Genomic DNA, 22,761 nt, shown 5'->3' with positions numbered 1-22,761 from the left:
GGTAAATTCCTTTTAAATGTTGCACAATACATTATTCTCACTTTCTTTATTTTCACTTGCCCCCAAAGAATCAATTTATACATGTGTATATAAGACTTACTCAAGAAATTTCTTTATAAATTCTCCTAAAATTTAATCACTAAATCTTTCTTATGATTTTTGTTTCAGGTTTTTAAGTTAGTAACATTTATTACAGAAGAAATCCATTGTTGTATATTATTTTACATGCTAGAAAAAATGTCAGATTATACTATCCTAGCAGTTACTAAGAAATCTGCCAAAGAAAATTATATTGTGGCCCTTTCCTCTAGTGCAGGGGTCCTCAAACTACAGCCCGCGGGCCACATGCAAATACAAATATTGTATTTGTTCCCATTTTGTTTTTTTACTTCAAAGTAAGATATGTGCAGTGTGCATAGGAATTTGTTCATAGTTTTTAAAACTATAGTCCGGCCCTCCAATGGTCTGAGGGACAGTGAACTGGCCCCCCGTTTAAAAAGTTTGAGGACCCCTGCTCTAAGTGTTTATAGCTAATATTTTTTCCTTACCCTAGAATACTCCACAATTCAAGAATTTGATAGTTTTTGCTACTATATATACACAAATGATTAAGAATCAACCCCTTCCTACACAGAATCAATACTAGTGCTATACTTACTGAACCAATACCATCCATCAGTGTTAGCAGTGAAGCTACAACTCTTTTTTCCACTTCATTCTGAGCCCCTTCTCTTTTTGGGCAAAGTGCATCCAGCTCATCAATAAAAATAATTGATGGATGCCTAAAAACAAATAAGTAAAAATGAATTCGCTAATATACATTTAATTTTTAAATTTGACATGTGACATGTCACATTTAGGATTTAGTTAATAATATTAAAGACAAAGGCAACAGGATGTTAAACTGAAAAACCTTAGATGAATTCTAGCCCAAATTATTAACTCACCAAAAGTACATTCTAGTGGATCTGCCCTCAATTAAAAGAAGAGCACTGAGAGCAGTGTACTGCTCATGAGATGAGAGTCTACGCCTAGGCAGAACTTGCCCACTAATGCCTACTGCATTGTTATGCCTCAATTCAGAAGGAGAGGCTAGAGATGTTGTCCCTGGGAACAGGTTTAAAGTCCAAGGGAGCAAAATTAGAAATGCTCTCTGTTACTTTACCTATTAAAAAAAATTACTTTCACCCTGGCTGGTTTGGCTTAGTGGATAGTGTCAGCCTGCAGACTGAAGGTTCTGGGTTTGATTCTGGTCAAGGGCAGGTACCTGGGTTGCAGGCTCAATCCCTGTTCCTGGTCAGGGACCTTATGGGAGGCAATCAATCGATATGTCTCTCTCACATGATATCAAATAACACTGCCTTGTTTCTCTCTCTGTTTCTTCCCCTCCCTTCCACTCTCTCGAAAAAAAATCAATGGAAAAATATCCTCAGGTGAAGATTAACAAAAATAATAAGTAAGTAAGTAAGTAAGTAAGTAACTTTCATGATAGTCAATGTTCCTATAAAAAGATGTGAATTCGCCCTGACCGGTTTGGCTCAGTGGATGGAGCGTTGGCCTGTGGACTGAAGGGTTCCGGGTTCGATCCCAGTCAAGGGCATGTACCTTGGTTGTGGGCACATCTCCAGTGGGAGGTGTGCAGGAGGCAGCTGATCGATGCTTCTCTCTCATTGATGTTTCTAGCTCTCTCTCCCTCTCCCGTCCTCTCTGTGGAAAACCAATAAAATATATTTTAAAAGAAAGATGTGAATTCTCTCATAAGAGGAAACCTCAACTGCCAGGAACATAACAATGACAACAAAAATATACCAAACAATAAGGTATGCCCTGGTTCTCAAACCTTCAGTATTAGCACCACAGACTACTTATTTCATCTACTATAACTAGGAAAAAAATACTTTAAAAATTGAAGTTCTTTTGATAAGAGAGCAATATTATGCTAAGTTAAATGCCAAAAAAATGATAGAGCATAGCCATATTATAAATAATATTACTTTAGACCAAGTTATAGACCATGCTCTAATGCTTCTTGTAATATAACATGGTAGACTAATTTGAGGAACAGTATTCAACAAGAATTATTGTTAAAGAGCAAAATATTTGTCCCTTTGAAACAAAGTATAACAAAATAAAGTTTTGAGCATAAAGAGCTACTATAATACAATCCTCAGGAAGTCTCATGATATCAAATAACAATGTCTTAATTCTTTTCCCTTATGTATTTTTTAATTGAGATATAATTAACATATAACATTATATTAGTTCCAGGTATACAACGTAATTTAATATTTGTATTTTGTGAAATGATCATAAGTCTAGTCATCGTGACATCTGTCGCCTTGTATAGCTACAACACTTTTTTTTTCTTGTGATGAGATCTTTTAAGAGCTACTCACTTTACAATTTTCAAATATGAAATAGTTATATTAACTATAGTCACCATCCTATACATCACATCCCCATGGCTTATTTCTTTAATAACTGGAATTTATTAGAAATAGATGAGAGAAAATGTCATTAGATTTACAACCTATTTCTAGTGCTACCACTACTAGTTTTGTACTATTCTTTCATGCTTAGTATAAAGTGCTGGTATCTCTACTTTGATTAACACAGCCTTAACTACTAATTTCAAGCAAAAAAAATACAGAATACCGCAGAGTGGCTTCAGCAAATATCTGACGTAACCTTGCTTCAGTTTCCCCATAGAATCTGTAACAAATAAAATACATTTAAGGAACAACTCTCAAACTTTCCAAATATTTCCAGAATATTTAAAATTAACTTTCCAAAATTATTTTCCAAACTTAATTTGTATATAAATGAAAGAACAAATCTAAAACATTTCAACATGTGAAACATCCAGACAGAATACTAAGCAACCATTTTTTAATTTAAGCAACCATTTTTTTAAAAAACACATTAAGCAGAGGATCTCGGGCACTGAGAGGAGGTGACCCTGCAACAGGTAACAAATCATCATTAGCCAAGATGTCTCAGCACCTGAGCCTCTAGCCTTTAAAAAGGAACCTTCCAAAGAGAAAGACTTTGGAAATGTAGGGCTCAGAGGGGTCCACACAACAACCTTATTTTGAGCTGTGAATCCAGAGCGCTTCAATATACCTATAAAACCTGCACGGCCAGTATGGCGCAGTGGTTGAGCATCAACCTATGAACCAGGAGGTTAAGGTTCAATTCCCCATCAGGGCACATGCCTTTGTGTGGGCTCAATCCCCAGTGTGGAGTATGTAAGAGACAGTCAAGCAATGATTCTCTCTCACCACTGGTGTTTCTCTTTCTCCTTCTCCCTTCCTCTCTAAAATCAATAAAAATATATTAAAAACAAGACACAAAAAATCTGTAATGGCTTTTGGATTGACAGCCCTTTCACTTTGGGTGGCTTATATTGGTTCTCTACATGTAACATAAAAGAATAAAACAGGCTTCTATGAAACTACTAATAGTGAGGAACAGTTATATGAAGAGAAAAACATCTAAATGGGATTAATAGTGCTGGTTACTCTAGATGGAGATATAACAAGGGTCCTGAAATCATCAAATGATAGACTCTATAAACGCACGACATGTTTCTTGTTTTAGAATATATTAACGAGGAAACAAGATAGCAGTTGCAACCAGATTAGTATAGTTAATTTTGTCCTTTCAAAACTGTAGCCATTATCTCATTCTTTTTCAACAGAAAGCTTCTCAACTTTATTTTTAATTAAATCCTCTTATAAAAGTGCCATGAGAATGGAAGTCATTTTTGTTAATTATTAAGTTCTATATAATAAAAGTACCCAGTGTTGTTAAATTTGCATAGTATTTTTAATATTTTAAGGTGAATTGTGAGGTTCAGTTTTCTTTTGCTGTCTGCAAAGGCAATGTTTATTTTCTACCTGGCATAGAACCTATATCTGTAGAGAAAAAGAAATAATTGTAAATTATTGCAAAGCATGCAGTCAACACTAAAGACAAATAGTTTTTGGAGTCACAGATGGCTCATATATTTTGGTTTTTCATTTCAGCTAATTTTGGTCCAGAATTTTATTTTAATTGAAAAGAAACTCCCACTTATCTACTAAAAGAAAGATTAAATGAGGGAATAATCCAAAGTAAGTGTAGTATTTCCTTAAAAAAATAAGTATGTTATACTGAGGTCTGATGTTTTTACTTGATTATAATTATTAACAATTTTAGTTTTCATAAATTAATGCTACAGTGATATGATAAACATAAGACTAAATGTTGTTAGTTATTTAAAGACCAGAACTATTCAATGAGTAAGGTCTCCTTACTGTCCTGAGTTTACCTAATATAATTTCAATCTTTCTGATAAGGATTCTGGACCTGTTTCATTTCTAGACATTTATTCCATTCTTCAAACCATTATAACTGGAGCTCAGTAATAAATCTTATCTCTGAAATTGTTTCATTATTACCAATAAAAACAGCATAGGCAGAGTTTATCATCATAATGTAAGTTTTTAATTTCTAGTACTTTATTGTGGTTTTGCAGGATACATAAAAATGCAATTATGTCTGACCTGTAGATATTAAAGAGCTCAACTAATACAGTAATCTACATGCAACTAAATTAAATCTTTACTATTGAGCCCTAAAAAAAAAGAATTTAAGAAGTATCCTCCTTTATAATAAAAGGGTAATATGCAAATTGACCAAATGGTGGAACGACCAATCACTATGAGGCACACTAACCACCAGAGGGCAGATGCTCAATGCAGGAGCTGCCCCCTGGTGGTCAGTGAGCTCCCACAGGGGGAGCACTGCTCAGCCACAAGCCAGGCTGACAGTTGGCAAGCACAGAGCACAGCAGCAGTGGCAGGAGCCTCTCCCACCTCCGCGGCAGCGCTAAGGATAGCCAACTGATGGCTTAGGTTCACTCCCCTGCAAAAGGGCACAGGCCAGGCTGCAGGAAACCCCTACCCCCAAGTGCACAAATTTCATGCAATGGGCCTCTAGTATTTAATAATATTGTTTATCCTATTAAATTATGCACACCTCCTATCATACACCATGACCAAGTAGGATTTATCCCAGGGATGCAAGGATGGTACAATATCCGCAAATCAATTAACGTGATACATCACATAAACAAACTGAAAGAAAAAAGCCACATAGTCATATCAATTGATGCAGAAAAAGCATTTGACAAAATCCAACACCCATTTTTGATAAAAACTCTCAGCAAGGTGGGAATTGAAGGATCATACCTCAAAATAATAAAAACCATATATGACAAACCCACAGCCAACATCATACTCAATGGACAAAAACTAACACCATTTCCCCTAAGAACAGGAACAAGACAAGGATGCCCACTCTCACCACTCCTGTTCGTCATAGTACTGGAAGTATTAGCCATTGCAATTAGACAAGAAAAAGAAATAAAAGGCATCCAAATTGGAAAAGAAGAAGTAAAACTGTCTTTATTTGCAGATAACATGATATTATACATAAAAAACCCTAAAGACTCCATCCAAAAACTATTAGACTTAATAAATGAATTTGGCAATGTAGCAGGATACAAAATTAACGCCAAGAAATCTATGGCATTTCTATACACCAATAGTGACCTTACAGAAAGAGAGACTAAAAAAACAATCCGATTTACCATCGCACCAAAAAAATTAAGATACCTAGGAATAAACTTAACTAAAGAGGTAAAGACCTCTACTCAGAAAACTACAGGACGTTGTAAAAAGAGATAGAGGAAGACATAAACAGATGGAACAACATGCCATGTTCTTGGATTGGTAGAATCAACATCATTAAAATGTCCATACTATCCAAAGCAATCTATAAATTCTACGCACTTCCCATTAAAATACCAATGGCATATTTCACAGACCTAGAAGGAACTCTCCAAAAATTCATCTGAAATAAAAAAAGACCCCGAACAGCTGCAGCGATCCTGAGAAAGAACAAAGTAGGTGGGATCTCAATACCAGATATCAAGCTGTATTACAAAGCCACTGTTCTCAAAACTGCCTGGTACTGGCACAAGAACAGACATATAAATCAATGGAATAGAATAGAGACCCCAAAAATCAGCCCGAACCAATATGCTCAATTAATATTTGACAAAGGAGGCAAGAACATACAATGGAGTCAAGATAGTCTCTTCAATAAATGGTGTTGGGAAAATTGGACAGATACATGCAAGAAAATGAAACTAGGCCACCAACTTACACCATACACAAAAATAAACTCAAAATGGATAAAGGTCTTAAATGTATGACGGGAAACCATAAAAATACTAGAAGAATCCAAAGGCAACAAAATCTCAGACATATGCCGAAGCAATTTCTTCACCGATACAGCTCCTAGGGCATTGGAAACTAAAGAGAAAATAAACAAATGGGACTACATCAAAATAAAAAGCTTCTGCACAGCAAAAGAAACCATCAACAAAACAACAAGAAAGCCCACTGCGTGGGAGAACATATTGGCCAATGTTATCACAGATAAGGGTTTAATCTCCAACATTTATAGGGAACTCATACAATTTAACAAAAGGAAGATAAACAATCCAATCAAAAAATGGGCAAAGGACCTAAATAGACACTTTTCAAAAGAGGACATTCAGAAAGCCAAGAGACATATGAAAACATGCTTAAAGTCACTAATCATCCGAGAGATGCAAATCAAAACAACAATGAGGTACCATCTCACACCTGTCAGATTGGCTATCATCAACAAATCAACAAACGACAAGTGCTGGAGAGGATGTGGAGAAAAAGGAACCCTCGTGTACTGCTGGTGGGAATGCAGACTGGTGCAGCCACTATGGAAGACAGTATGGAGTTTCCTCAAAAAACTAAAAATGGAACTCCCATTTGACCCCGTGATTCCACTTCTAGGAATATATCCCAAGAAAACAGAAACACCAATCAAAAAGGCTATATGCACCCCTATGTTCATAGCAACACAATTCACCATAGCAAAGATCTGGAAACAGCCTAAGTGCCCATCAGTAGATGAATGGATTAGAAAACCGTGGTACATCTACACGATGGAATACTATGCTGCTGTAAAAAAGAAGGAATTCTTACCATTTGCAACAGCATGGATGGAACTGGAGAGCACTATGCTAAGTGAAATAAGCCAGTCAATGAAGGAAAAATACCACATGATCTCACTCATTCATGGATAATAAAGACCATTATAAACTTATGAACAAAAATAGATACAGAGGCAGAGTAGCCTTGAACAGACTGTCAAACTACAGCAGGAAGGCCGGGGAGGGTTGGGGGGTGGGAGGGGGGGATAAGAGATCAACCGAAGGACTTGTATGCATGCATATAAGCATAACCAATGGACATAAGACACTGGGGGGTAGGGGAGGCCAGGGGATTATCAAGGGCGGGGGAAAAAGGAGACATATGTAATACTCTTTGTAATACTTTAAGCAATAAAACAATTAAAAAAAATAAATTATGCACCTACTTGCTTATAATTTCAGGACCATTTATTACAGAGACATAGGCTCCAACTTCATTAGCAATAGCCCTGGCAATCATTGTCTTTCCAGTACCTGGAGGGCCATACAGTAACACTCCTCTAGGGGGAGGAATTCCTAGAAGAAAAAGAAGAGAACACTGGATTCAGCATTACTAGGTTTCTTGTAAGTGTTGTCATATGACTTAAAACATGAGTTAAAAGTATAAATTTACCTTGCATCACAAAGTAAAGTTAAGAGTCAGATCTTCCTTATTCTGCCCGAGAAGACGTATAACTAGACCAAACACTGACTTCCAGCAATGACTGTTTCTCTCTCTATAGATCCAACCTGTCCGGGCACTTTGGTAAAAAACTGGCTGGACACTGTTGTCATGCCCCATTCCACATTATCAAAACAAAGTCCAGACAACAAAAAGCTCATAAAGCAAGCCACCAATCCCAATTTTCAGCATACATGCATTCCTAGGGAAATGTCAACCCAAGGGTTCATTTTATATACATACTAGAGGCCCGATGCACAAAGATTCGTGCAAGAAAGGGCCTTCCTTCCCCTGGCTGCTGGCACCACCTTTGCTCCGGCCCAGAGCCATCTTTCTGCCTTTGTTCTGGCCTGGAGCCACCTTTCCACCTTCCCATGCCGCCCAGAGGCCCGAAGGGGCTGGGGCGGTGCGGAACGCCTGCATCCCGCCCCACCCCTGGCCACTTGGTGCCTGCATATGCAAATTAACCTGCCATTTTTGTTGGGTCAATTTGCATACTCACTCCTGATTGGCTGGTGGACCTCGTGAAGGTATGGTCAATTTGCACCTTTCCCTTTTATTAGTGTAGATAAAGGTTCATAAAAGAGGGAAAAGCAGAGAAAGAGATAGTATGCACCAAATATATGCAGAGAATTGGGCAACAACCACACAAAGGAAACCTTGAGTTTCCTAGGAACCAAGTCAATGCAGATATCTGCACACAGCTACATTTCCTGAGAAGTTTCACCCAGCATATCTGAATGTTTGGCTTATTTCTTTACTCATTACAGCTGATCTAACCTGACAAGAAACTTATTCTAGATACAATACAAACAACTGTGAAAGTATGCAATTAACACATTGTTTGCGGGTAGTTTTTATCGCGCGCTAACAGGTGGCGCGGGCCATTTTTGCTAATTTTTTGCGCAAATGGCAAAATTACGATAACTTTAGTTTACATATTTATACGTTACCCGCATTCTACCACTAGTCTATAAAAAACGTATTAATACGTGTCCCGCGCTCTACTACACTGGTAGAACATATAAATACGTAAAACGTATAAATACGTTTCCCGCATACAATGTGTTAAAAGAAACAAGGCTATAACTAACTCATTACAACCTAAGAACATCTCACTTAATTGGCATTTCCCAAAGCAACTCACACCTCCTACCATACCTACCACTCAGGAAAGAAAAATAGGAAAAGAGGGTGAGCAATTATTAGATAAGTGGAATGAGCTAACTTTTTGAGTTTGAATTGAATACTTTTGGGTACAATACAATGAAGAAATCATACCATAGCTCTTGAATAGTTCAGGCTGCTTGAGAGGAAGTTCAATTATTTCTCTAATTGCTTTCAGCTGACCATTTAAGCCTCCTATCATGTCGTAAGTTACTTTGAACTGGTTGCCTTGCTCTTTTGATTTTGCACCAATTTTTGTAAAATTGACTCTCGTTGTTGAAGAAATGAAGTAGAAAGTATCAGTGTTGCACTTTGCTCCCAGATTGGCTGGCTTTAGGAATCTCTCTTCATTGATAAGGTACTCATTTCCTCCTCTGGCAGACGCAAAGCTACATTCAAGACCTGTAACTTCCTCTGGCCCAAGCCCAATGCTGCCACCAGGACTCTGTGTGACATTTGACAAACTGTCACCAGTTTTATTTATCTTTTTGTCATCTACTGGTTTGCAGGGAGTACTGCTTGATGGTGGGACCCGAGGCTCTTCCAGATCCAACTGGCTTAACTGTAAGGACATATCGAGGGTACTGGCTTCTATGCTGGATCGTTTTGAGGCCATTCCCTGAGCATCAGTATCAGAGTCACTCTGAAGCCTTTTCAGTATCATGCCATCTGCACCTTTCACTCGCAACACTTGCAACATGCATGGTCGTCCATAGAATGTAATGTATAGAAAGTTGCCTGGTAAAACAATCTTGTCATCTAGAAAATAATTTATCGAATATATATATTAGCACAAGTTTTCACCCATTTAATGTTTAAATAGCATTTGTTTTATCAATTAACAATCTACCTGACTGAAAAGACTAAATCAAAGAAGGCAGTATTAATAAAATAACTGCCATGAAAAATAAAGGCCCTAATATTCCCCTAATAAGGGAGCACTATCTGGAGATCAAAGAAAAACAAGATGATTCTCTGAAATGGGGAAGATTCTATCAACTACATTAACAAATAGCCAGACAATCTATCCTAATATATAAAAAGCCTGGGTTGTAACGACCGGTCACAACCGAGGCTTGACCAACCAGAAGTCAGTCCTGCAGTCAGTGCTGGGTTGCCATGGCAGCCAGTGCTGGTCATGATGCCCCAGCACTGATTGCTGAGGGGGCTGTGAATCAGGGCCAGAGAGAGGCCTGAAGAGAGAAGTAGGGACTGATCCATTGCCTCTGTGGCAGCTTTTGATCAGCACTTGCCTCTCTCTTTCACTCCCAGTCTGGCCAGCAGCCACGCCTCCATTTCTCTCCAGGCTTCCACCTGGACTGCTGATCAGCCCGCCTTTCTGATCAGGTCCCGTTGATAGGCCCAGAGACACTGACTGGCATAGGAACCGGCCAATCAGAACAGAATCTGGGTGCTATGAGGAGCAAATGGCTGCCTAAGAGGCAGAGCTTTTGACGTTGATTGACATAGGAACCGACCAATCAGAACCAAATGTGGGTGCTGTAAAGAACCAATTGCTGTCTAGGAGGCAGAGCTTTTGATGCTGACATAGGAACCAACCAATCAGAACCAAATTGGCCAGCAGAGGAGAGCAGTTTGGAACGAGATCAGGCCGGCAGTGGAGGGCTGTTGGGCACGAGATCAGGCGGCAGAAAAGGGCAGTTGGGGCAACTGGGCTTGCAGAAGAGGGCAGCTGGGGGCTAGATCAGGCTGGCAGGTAGGGCCATTGGGGGCAAGATCAGGCCAGCAGGGGAGGTCAGTTAGGGGTGATCAGGCAGGCAGGCAGGCAGAGGCAGTTAGGGGCGATCAGGCAGGCAGACAGGTGAGCAGTTAGGAGCCAGCGGTCCCACAGGGATTAGGCCTAAACCGGCAGTCGGACATCCCCCAAGGGGTCCCCAAATGGAGAGGTTATAGGCTGGGCTGAGGGAACCCCTCCCCCTGTGCACAAATTTCGTGCACCAGGCCACTAGTGTTTGATAATAAACTAACCCAAAATGGCACACTTAAACCAACAAAACAATATAACATTTCTCATTGGAAAGAGCAAGAGCTCAAGGATTCAAAGTCTCGGTTCTCCCAAGGACTTTGTCCACAGACACGCTGTATATTCTCTCTGTTGCTCAACTGCCAATCAATTAATTGGGGAAAAGAATCCCACATCCCTATCTTAATAGGACATTAATTCATTGAGAATAGTCTCTATGCTGTTTTGAAGAAAACTATCAAGTAGACAATACTTCAAAGACACATTGCCGTATATGCTGCTGCCTTGCTTCTTAAAATTTAAAAAAATATTTAAAATATGTCTCACCTAGTTTTCTCAGAAGACAATCAGCCAATTGTTCTTCATTAATATCCACATTTTTGTCACTGTAAAGGTTTGGGGTGGGGAAAATAGAAATAAACATTAAGTACACCAGAAATTTAAATCTAATATAACACATACATAGTTGTAATGCAGACCTAATGAAAAGCATAATTAGTTTACAACCTGGAAATGATCTACACAATTTTGGAATGACTTACAAATTTCAGCTAGTTCTTAAAGCCATAAAAATCTCATTTATAGTTTGATGTCCTAGTGGCATAAATCAATGTTCTTCAAATATAGGGTACTTCCCACAAGTGGATCATAATCATTTGTCAATCCTACCCAGCATTTTTTTAATAGAATACAAATGTCAGAATATATCAAACGTAGAAAGGTTAAATATTGCTTTGTAAGACATTATTACACACAAACATCTATACACTTGTTCTATACAAGTACATGTTGCATATGTGTACTCTATGTATATATGATAGATGTGTATGTACAATGAACTACAATGAAAAATGTTTATTCTTTGTCAATCAGAAACATTTGAAATGCTGACCATCATTAACCCCTTACCAAACTTGCCTAGCTTGGCGAAGGGCTTTTATTAATAACTTAATGTATTTCCTTTGTATAATTTATAAATTATCTTCCAGAAAAAATAAACCCTATATTGTACTTTATCTGAAGAGGTAGAAATAAGTAAAAGGAGAGTGGTACAATGAAAGTTTATTCTAGAGATAGGGCATGCCTAAGAAAAATGGGAACCCTTTTTTGACTGATAACTATGTCTGCCAGGAAGGACACTTGTTTGAGTACAGGAAGCAGGCAACCCTAAAAATCATGGCACTTGTACAGAACCATGTCCTTGGAGAAGATGTGCATTTTTCCTCCTTCTCCATTTGTAAGCAGCCCACGTGACCTTCGGTTGTGAACTCTGCCAGACATCAGTAGACCCTTCCACTGATCGAGCCCAGTGAAAGCTGTTTTAGCAGGCTTTTCTGGGTCAGATCTAAGCCATGTCCTCAACTTTCTCAGTAACAAAACCAATACAGTTGATCTTCATTATTTACAGTTTCCATATGTGCAAATTCACCTACTTGCTAAAATTTATTTGTAACCCCAAAACCAGTATTAGCAGAGGATTCCCAGTCATTCATGGATGTGCACAAAGTAGGCAAAAAATCTGAGTCGCACGACACCTTCTTCTTTCAACTCTCATCACAGATGACCAGAGGATGGCAACTGGAGATGATGGGGAACAGTGCAATGTATAGTGAAAGTTCCAGCTCTGGGACCTCACTCTGGCAGCTGTTAGTGACATGGCCTCACTTCTGAACTACCTCTTCTCTTTTGTAAAATAAAGAAAATAGGATATACCAGGATGAGTTGTTTTAAGGATTTAATATTATAACCTATATAAAATATATATACTTGCATATTTATATCTATATATGTTAAATATACACACATGCACACACACACACACACTCCTAGGAGCAATGGTTCAGTATTTGCTAATTCAGTTTTGGGGACAATTTTGTAGGACACAATACCACAAATAATGAGAATCGACTGTGTGTTCATGTGAGAAAGAGAAATACCAGGAAAAAATTTAATGAATCAAATGTATATATAAACTAAAGAGGAAATTATATGTATCCATAAATGCTTAAACTTACTTGTTACTAGAACTCTGAACCTAGTTATACTTAAATTGTTTCCATTTATTAAAGTCTGAATAGGAGATATTTATAATATGTACAAGAACAGCAAAAACAACCAGTTTTGCTTTTATAAATGAATATGTGCAAATAAAATCATTTCCACTAGAAGGAGCTCTAAACTTACTAATGAAATGTTTTAGCTACAGCACAACAGAAGGATTTAAGCAGCAGATTAAAATTAATGATTTTTCTTACTGGAAATTTTCTTGTCTAAGCTCTTCTTGCTGCCACGTTTAAAACAAAAGATTTTTTTTTAAATAAAAAGTTTAAAACCAAGCTTCCATGGAAAACCTATATATTCCCTCCATAACAGGAAATCATTATCACCTAAGAGTGCTATGCCCTCAAGAGTGATCAACGAAACTCCAGTCAAATGAGTGCTGTGCCTGCAGCCCTGTTTGAAGTCAGTCTGGAGAAGAATCCTGTGCAATCCGAGCAGTAGCTCTAACCAACCCACACAAGAGCGAGCAAGTTCCTGCCTTCTCACTGAGCCCATTTCCTCATCTGGGAAAAGGGGTGGGTAAAGATACCTTGCAGGATGTTTAGAGGGTTAAGTGGGGAAAAAAAGGAAAGATGTGTGCATGCATATGTATGTGCTAGTACACAGCTGGTGCTCAACACATGTTATATTTCTTTTCCTTTCTGCTTTTCATCATTTGTTAAATGTTTGTTAAGTGCTTTGAAAACATTTGTCTGTTTTTAAAGAAAAAAAATATGCCAAAGCTCAGGCTTGGCATCTATAAAAGTAGCAAAAGAGAAGAAAATATTTTAAAATCAAGCTAGATTGGAAAATGTTCTGTGATTCTTACATTAATATAAACATCAGTCCCCAACTGTTACTAGGGTCATATTAAAATTTCAAAAGATGCTTTTTAAAAACAAATTTCGATAAGATTTTTACATGCAAACTGAATCAAAATCCTATTAGATACAGAATACCCAAGAGGATGGGAGATATGCTTTAATTATATTGATATGCTGCTTCAAATAACTAGACTTTGGTGAGGGGATATTTAAAAATCTGATAGAAATAACTCTCTCACTAGATTGAATAATCAATGAGTTAAAATATACAATCAGCCCAGCCGGAATAGCTCAGTGGTTGAGCATCGACCTACGAACCAGGAGGTCATGGTTCGATCCCCAGTCAGGACACAGATGAGCTCGATCACCCAGTGTGGTGTGCAGAAGGCAGCTGACCAATGATTCTCTCGCATCATTGATGTTTCTATCTCTCTCTTTCCCTCTCCCTTCCTCTCTGAAATCAATAAAAATATATTTTACATACACACACACACACACACACACACACACACACAATCAGGTACTTTGCTTGGCAGCCTTAATTAAAATTTATTTCTTGCCTACTCACAGTAGCCTACTCCTTTCTTTATAGCTGTAAAAAAGACAAGAAGCCCTGAGTAGTATACTGCAGACCAAGATGAAAAACATAGTTACATACCCATTAGCAATAATTCTCTCACCTAAAGTGTCACGGCACACTCTAATCAGAGGAACGAGAGAGTCCCTAGCCCTAAGTTACATAGCACTCGTCTAGCTAGCACTGTGTAATACAGGAGGCAACTAGCCAGTCACATGTGGCCAGTCCAAACTGAGATGTGCTATAACTATAACACACTAGTACACACTGGATTTTGAAGACTTAGTTTAAAAAACAGATATGAAAAATATCTTATTAATAGTTTATAGTTATAAGACTTTACTCACATTAATTAAATAAAATATATAATTATAATTAATTTCTTTACTTTTTAAATGTGATTACTAGAAAAGGTAAAATTACATATGTGGTTCACACTTATGACTTTCATTATATTTCTGCTAGGCAACATTGATTCAGTCACCAAAGAAAAGAGCCAAACCTGAGCGCCACGTCCATTTCCTCAGCCTGTATCACAGCACCCAAAAGAGGCTGGACATGGATGGCATCACCAACTCTGACACCCATACTCTTCTGTGCTGTGTCACTCAGGCCAACCTTGCCTCCAGGAAATCCTGATACAGGCCAGGCCACACAGACCTGCCAGGAGAGATAATAAACATTCACAGAATATCAGTAATTTATAAAGCAGAAAATTAAGCATAGCCAAGTACATGGATCTGCCAGCCCCCAAAGGGGTTACAATCTGACACAAGTTACAAAAAAAAAGTTTTATACATATTACATTTTTTGCAAAGATCAGAAATGACCCCACAGTGAAAATGGTGAAAGATCTGAGAGGTGGGGTTAGAAAAAGAGACCAAGGTGAGAAGAAAATGAGATAAAATCCAGAAGGCAAGCTGACTATCAGGTAACCCAGCCTAGAGCATAAACTACACCCAAGAAATAGTAAGGACCCCAGCACCAGAGTTCCAGGGAACATGGACCTCATCAGACAAATGTAAAGTTCCAGATAGAGGCTGAGTTCATATATTTAGTGCCTTCTTGTCCACAAGACACAGTAAAGTTTTTAAAAATATAAGCCCAGAACTATGAAAAGAATGGGAGGTGTGACACCAGCAGATAAGAGATTTCAAAACCTTTCCAGAGAGCCCTAGTGGATGAGAGAACACTGAGTAATGAAGTAGAGAAGATATGGCAGAGGTAGGGGCAGGGGCCGGCAGCAGAGAAGAAAGCCAAGCTGCTGAAAACACCAACAAGGAGAAACACAGCTGAAACCAGGGAGGGTAATCAAATGTTGTATAAAAAAGAGATGACTTCATACCCCAAAACAGTATTTCTGTAGAGAAAAGTAACAGACTGGGAAGGCCTCCCAAGGAAAGGTCTCTCTCTCCATTATGACATTTAGGACTATATTCCCACTGTAATCATAGACACCAAAGGAGGGGAAAGTTTACATTGGTGTGAGGGTCTTTAAAATATAGTTTTTCATTTTTCCCTGCTTGTTCTGAAAATTACAATTTAAAAAAAAAAACAACTCTCAAATCTTTCCAAACTAAGTAAATGACAAGGACTCTTACCTCTTGTTTTCCATGTAAACTGGTAAGCAGCACTGGTCGGCCAATTATTATATTTGCAGACTTCATAGTGCCAAGTCCGAGTTGAGCAAGGGAATTCTGGAACTTTTTAGGAACTCTGTCATCTACCAAGAAGCAAAAAAAAATGATTTTGTACTATTTTGTCACTGAAGTTAAGGCATGCTTTCTTTTGAAGGCAATAAAAATCCTTTATCCACATAACCACATGAATACACTTGCTGTACCCTGAAGAAACCACTGTAGCAACCCTTACTTTAACAAATAAACTTAAAACCAAATCTTTTGAGGATCCAGACAATATGAGTGCTAACTAAAAATTAAAAATTAAAAAGTTGTTTTATGGAGTAGGTATTAGTTTTCATTATTTAAAAAAAAAGTCTTGCGGGGAGAAACCAAGATGGCGGCATAGGTAAACACCGGAGTTTGCTGCCTCGAACAACCACTTCAAAAATACAACTAAAAGACGGAACGCTCATCATCCAGAACCACAGGAAGGCTGGCTGAGTGGAAGTTCTACAACTAGGAGGAAAGAGAAAAGCATATTGAGACTCAGAGGAGGCGCAGTGCTGAAGTAAAATACTAAGGTGCGGAGTGCATGTGGAGCCAGCTGGCGGCTGAGGGCGTGGTTGTTGTTTTCAACCAGGAGGGAGTCTCAGGCTCTGAGCTCCAGTTCCGGGCGAGTCTCTAGGGACCCAGACTCATACAGGAGAAGCGGGACTGTCTCGCATCGCTCAGAACCCTAGGGCAGCTTTCTCTCCGCGGGGCTTGCAGCGATTACTGGGACACTGGGAAGCAGAGCCTCTGAGGGCAAGACTGAGAGCAGCCATAATTGCTAACCCCGCCCTGTTGATCCCCTGGGACCCACCCCGCCCAAGCCCTGCAGGGAGACTTTTGCTGGATAGCCTCAGGCAAAGGCTAGATTAGCACCTCCCTAGAGATCCAGGAGCCAGGAAGCCCAGAGGTCAGAGTGGGACCATCCAGTTTGCAGCTCCGTGGAACCATAAAAGACACTCTCAGGGGGCAGACTCAGTGAGCACCAAAGTCCCATCGAAGCAAGTCTAGCCCCAGAGGGGTGTCTCCAGCACAGAAGTTCTCCCACTGCAGACACAGCTGCTTCTCACAGCCAATTGGCCTGGAGGTCAATTCCTCCCAGTGATACAACAACCAAGGCTTAACTACAACAAGACTGTGCACAAAGCCCACAAGGGGGTGCACCAAGAGTGTCCACCTCAGGTAATTGGGGAGGCTGAGCCACTGAGCCCTATAGGACACCTAGCACAGGAAGCCGCTCTATCAACACAGGGAAGCATAAAAAATGCGGAGACAAAGAAACAGGTCACAAATGACAGAAATGGAGGAAAGCAAACTACTGGATATAGAGTTCAAAACCACACTTTTAAGGTTTTTCAAGAATCTTCTAGAAACCACCGATAAACTTAGTGAGACACTCAAGAAATCTAGTGAGACCGCTGATAAATTTAATGAGATCTTCAGTAAGTCCAGTGAGACCCTCAAAGTTGTGAAAAAGGACCAACTAGAAATTAAGCATACACTGATTAAAATAATATTATACAGACTCCCAACAGCAGACTACAGGATCACAAGAATCAAGTCAAAGATCTGAAATACGAAGAAGCAAAAAAACACCCAACCAGAAAAGAAAAAAGAATCCAAAAATATGAAGATACTATAAGGAGCCTCTGGGACAGCTTCAAGCGTACCAACATCAGAATTATAGGGGTGCCAGAAGATGAGAGACAGCAAGATATTGAAAACCTATTTGAAGAAATAATGACAGAAAACTTTCCCTACCTGGTGAAAGAAATAGACTTACAAGTCCAGGAAGTGCAGAGAACCTCAAACAAAAGGAATCCAAAGAGGACCACACCAAGACACATCATAATTAAAATGCCAAGAGCAAAAGACAAAGAGAGAATCCTAAAAGCAGCAAGAGAAAGAAACACAGTTACCTACAAGGGAATACCCATACGACTGTCAGTTGATTTCTCAACAGAAACTCCGCAGGCCAGAAGGGAGTGGCAAGAAATATTCAAAGTGATGAATACCAAGAACCTACAACCAAGATTACTTTACCCAGCAAAGCTATCATTCAGAATTGAAGGTCAGATAAAGAGCTTCACAGATAAGGAAAAGCTAAAGGAGTTCATCACCACAAAACCAGTATTAAATGGAATGCTGAAAGGTATCCTTTTAAGAAGAGGAAGAAGAAAAAGGTACAGATACAAATTATGAACAACAACTACACATCAACAAGTGAATCTAAAAATTAGCCGAAACCGGTTTGGCTCAGTGGATAGAGCGTCGGCCTGCGGACTAAGGGGTCCCAGGTTCGATTCCGGTCAAGGGCATGTACCTGGGTTGCGGGCACATCCCCAGTGGGAGATGTGCAGGAGGCGGCTGATCGATGTTTCTCTCCCATCGATGTTTCTCTCTATCTCTCTCCCTTCCTCTCTGTAAAAAATCAATAAAATATATTTTAAAAAAATAAATAAATAAAATAAAATAAAAAAATTAAAAATCAAGTGAATAAATAATCTGATGAACAGAATAAACTGGTGATTATAATAGAACCAGGGGCATAGAAAGGGAGTGGACGACTGACTATTCTCTGGGGTGGGGGGAAGGGTGTGGGGGATGCAGGAAGAGACTGGACAAAAATCGTACACCTATGGATGAGGATAGTGGGGGGTGGGGGGGCCAGTAAGGGCAGAGGGTGGGGTGGGAACCAGGTGGAGGGGAGCTATGGGGGGAAAAAAGAGGGACAACTGTAATAATCTGAACAATAAAGATTTAATTTTTAAATAAATAAATAAATAAATAAATAAATAAATAAATAAAAGTCTTGCCCTGCTTTGGCTCAGTGGATAGAGCATCGGCCTGCGGACTGGAGGGTCCTGGGTTCGATTCCAGTCAAGGGCACATGCCCACGTTGTGGGCTTGACCCCCCAGTGGGGGGCGTGCAGGAGGCAGCTATCAATGATTCTCTCATCATTGATGTTTCTCATCTCTCTCTCCCTCTCTGAAATCAATAAAAATACATTTAAAAATATAGATAGGTAAATAGGCAGACATCCACTGTCCCCAGTAACTGACGTCATGCTTATTGAGCACTTATGTGCCAGACTGACTAATGAGACAGTAAAAGTAATTTTACAAAACCATCCAGGTTTCACTCGGTCATTCATCAAATCTTTACTATAGGACAGATACTACACTAGACACTGGGGATTCAGAAGTAGACACAGTCCTTGGCTTTTTCTAACTGATAATCTAATAGGATAACAGAGTTATAAACAGTCACTGAGCCCTAGCCAGGTGGCTCAGTTGGTTGGAGCATCATATAGTACACTGAAACGTTGCTGGTTTGATTCCAGTTCAGGGCACATTAACTAGGTTGCAGGTTCCATCCCCCGTTGGGGCCCATATGAGAGGCAACTAAGCGATGTTTCTCTCGCTCACATTGATGTTTCTTTCTCTCTCCTTTCCTCTCTCTCTAAAAATAAATTTTTAAAAGCATATTCTCAGGTGAGGATTTTTTTAAAAAAAACACTGAATAACTGCATAGTTATAAACAAAGATTAATGCAATAAAAAAAATGACACAGAGTGCTAGAAAGCCTTTAATGTGGGATCGGATCTCATCTGAAGAATAAGAGAAAGCTTCTTCAAGGAAATATTGCTTCAATTCAGATTTGAAGGAAGAGTAGGAATTAACTAAATGAAGAGGAAAAAAGATAATTCTGAGCAGAGAACAACATGTCCAGAGATCGTGGGCAGAAGCGAGTTCTGTGCATCAGAGGGAAGAGGACAGGCAGAGGGAGTGGTGGGAGACAAGCCATGCAAGGAAAGTCAAGACCATTCAGGGCAGCAGGTGATATCAAGTTGCTGGTCTTTACTCTAACAGCAACAGAGGACTGAGGGGTGAAATGAGGGTTCATGATAGGATCTTCATTTCAAAGACCATTCCAGCTGCAGAGCAGGAAGTAAGTGGAAAGGCTGGTATAGTAAGCAGTCCAGGTGAGAGAGGATAAGTGTCTGGATTATGGCGGAAGCAATGGAACAATGGAACAGAGTGAAAAACAGCAATGTGGGAAATTTTTAGGTGATAAGCAGGACTTGGTGGTGGACTGAATATTGGAGACGAGAGGTGTCATACATGACTCCTAGGTTTCTGAATGAGTTCTTGAGGTCAGTCTTGAAATACCTTTGAAAAATCCAAGAGAAGAGATATAATACAGTGCTATTTAAACTGTAGTTGGAAAACTATTTGCTTCTGGTTCCTGATAAGCACAGAAAATGAGAATAAATGTTTAAAAGCTTTTATTTTTATTTTTAATATATTTTTATTGATTTCACAGAGGAAGGGAGAGGGAGAGAGAGAGAGAGAAACATCAATGAGAGAGAATCATTGATTGGCTGCCTCCTGCATGCCCCACACTGAAACCCAGGCATGTGCCCTGACCACAAATTGAACCCTGACCTCAACCACAGGTCGATGCTCAACTACTGAGCCGAGCCAGCCGAGCTTATTGTATTTTAAAACTGTGCTGATCTGTGGCATATCTTAAATTTTAAAACCTTTCCTGTAGAGTTGGAAAAGCATTGGTCTAGAGCAGCAATTTTCAACTAGCCTGCCCCAAGAATTTTTAAAGCATGCAATGCCTACTTAGTCAGGGGCACTGAGCTCTTTTCCCTAGATTGTCAAATTTTAAAAAAATGACAACAGCCAACCCAACAATAGCTGTCCGGTGTGAATGAATCAAAATTATATCGATTTTTTGGTCAGACTGGCGAAAAACATATTTTCGGTATGCGGAAGAATTTCAATTAATTATGTGTGCCATGAGATGAAAAAGGTTGAAAAACACTGGTCTAGAGGACAAGTAAATCAAGACTGAGAAATAGTATAAACTAGAAATATAAATCTGAAAAGGCGGAGGGCATAGATGGGTAAACTCTGGGCAGTGAATAAACCTGCCAAAGAAAGATTTATAAAGACAAGAGGAGCTTTAGGACTGAGAACTAAGGAACTTCAACTTTTTTTAATCCTCGCCGTAGGATATATTTGATTAGGGAGTGACAGAGAGAGAGAGAGAGAGAGAGAGAGAGAGAGAGAGAGAGAGAAAGAGAAAGAGAGGGGGGGGGGGAAGGGCGAGAGGGGGGAACACGGATCATTGCCGGGACCAGAAATGGAGCCCACACCTCTTGGGGTGCAAGACAACGCTCCAACCAACTGCACCCGCCGGGCAGGCGAGGAATTCCGCCATTTGGAAGATGAGCCTGGAAAGGAAACCGACCAAGCACCAACCAGAGGGCGAGGGGAAACTAGAAAAGCCTGACGAGGCGTCAAATGAAGTCAAGTGCTTCCAGGTGGAGGACATGGTGGCTTCCTGGCCGAAGCTGCGGGGAGGTCAAGCGCGGTCAGCCGCCCAGGCAGCTCCGGGGGACGTGATGGAGGTCGAGGGGGCACAGCCCCGGGCAGAGCGGCCTCAGGACCGGAGGGGGGGGGGGGCGAGGGGGGCGGGGAGCGCACTGAAGCGGACGGGAGGACCCGCCTGGGGACAGGACGCGCTGTTCCCCGCCCGCCCCCGGGAGGCAAGGACTCTGGGACGAGCGCTTCGCTCTGGGGCTGCCTGTGGGGTCCACGGGGGACAGAGTCCTCCTGCCCCCGCTTCACTCCGCCCCACTCTCCAGGGCTTGGCCGACCAACGACCTTTCAGGCAAACCCGTCCTCCCAGCTCCTGCGAGCTGCGACCTGCGCTCGAACGTGCAGCTGAGGAATCTACAGAATGGGCACAGTCCACCCCGCACCCGCACCCCAGGGCGTCCGCGGGGACTACACCTGCCGGGGACACGCAATGGACGCAGAGCCCGTGCGGTCGTGCACGCAGCGGCCACCTTTCCGCCCCGAAGGCGCAGGGGCGCCACTCAGCACGGGTGTCCGCGTATCTTGACAGAACTGGGCTCAGTGTGGCGTCCTCTAAGCAGGCTAGGCAGGCGCAATGTGCCGCTAAATATGTCGTCCATCTTTGTCAATGTCCCCAGTGCAACTTGGCAATTCCAGGCAACTTACAAAAGGGGCGGTTGAGTCAGTCACGGAAAGGGCACTCGTGCCCGGCCCGGGGCGCGCGTGGCCCCGAGCCCTCACACCCCGGCCTCGCCCACCCTCCCCAGCGCCGCGCCTCCAGGCCCACCGCCTGGTCTCCGTCCCCTCAGGTGGCGCCCCCTCCGCCTCCGGCCGCCCTCCCAACCGCTCTCACCCTTTTCTAGGAAGTTGATCACCGCCAGGGTCCCAGTCGCCGCCGCGAAACCGGCTTCGGGACAAGCAGCCGAGGCCCCCGCCGGAGAGCGAGCCGTGGAGGGCGAGGGCGAACCCCGGCCGGAGCTCCGGCCGGAGCTCCGGTTGGACCGTCTTCTATTCTTCTTGGAAGACATGCTCCACAGGCAGCCTGGAAGCTGAAGCAAGTGAAGCCGGCTCAACGTGCGCGCTTTACTGTGGGAAAAACTTCCGGGGCAGAAGTCAGCGAGGCTCCGCCCCCCCCCCGCGCCGAAATTCCCAGAGTGAAGCGCAAGGGTGAGGCAGGGAAACCAACCGTCTTCAGAACCTGAGGGCTTTGAAGAGGTCGGAGAGGCTTTTCTGTAAAGAAAACGGATTAGGTGGATGGAAGCGTCCCTTAGATTGCACATTCCTGAAAGACAGGACTTTTTCGTAACCCATTCGTCTTCCCCATCACTGAATTAAACTATTGTGGGGAGGGGAACAGTGGAGGGAAAGTTTCTCCCCG

The 22,761-nt window shown here is 41.1% G+C and overlaps 1 protein-coding gene across 5 annotated transcripts in view; it reads right to left on the bottom strand.

The window, feature by feature from the left end:
- The window catches only part of SPATA5 (spermatogenesis associated 5), a 252,906-nt gene extending 230,427 nt beyond the window's left edge, over window positions 1-22,479 (bottom strand). For 4 of the 5 annotated variants that reach the window (XR_004968159.1, XR_004968160.1, XM_036312782.1 and 1 more), the window contains exons 1-8: window positions 22,237-22,479; window positions 15,939-16,060; window positions 14,840-14,997; window positions 11,224-11,282; window positions 9,027-9,671; window positions 7,471-7,600; window positions 2,656-2,712; window positions 659-782 (exon numbers count right to left, since the gene is read on the bottom strand). Coding sequence is in view for 3 of the 5 variants with exons in the window: in XM_036312782.1 (XP_036168675.1) it covers window positions 659-782; window positions 2,656-2,712; window positions 7,471-7,600; window positions 9,027-9,671; window positions 11,224-11,282; window positions 14,840-14,997; window positions 15,939-16,060; window positions 22,237-22,411 (1,470 nt within the window). In the remaining 2 variants the exon portion in view is untranslated. The remainder of the gene's footprint in view (window positions 1-658; window positions 783-2,655; window positions 2,713-7,470; window positions 7,601-9,026; window positions 9,672-11,223; window positions 11,283-14,839; window positions 14,998-15,938; window positions 16,061-22,236) is intronic. The other variant, XM_036312780.1, reaches the window with a different exon arrangement.
- Between the last annotated feature and the right edge of the window lie 282 nt (window positions 22,480-22,761).

Source organism: Myotis myotis, unplaced genomic scaffold, assembly GCF_014108235.1.
Source record: "Myotis myotis isolate mMyoMyo1 unplaced genomic scaffold, mMyoMyo1.p scaffold_m19_p_6, whole genome shotgun sequence".
NCBI lineage: Eukaryota > Metazoa > Chordata > Mammalia > Chiroptera > Vespertilionidae > Myotis > Myotis myotis.
This window is presented reverse-complemented; position numbering and strand designations above follow the sequence as displayed.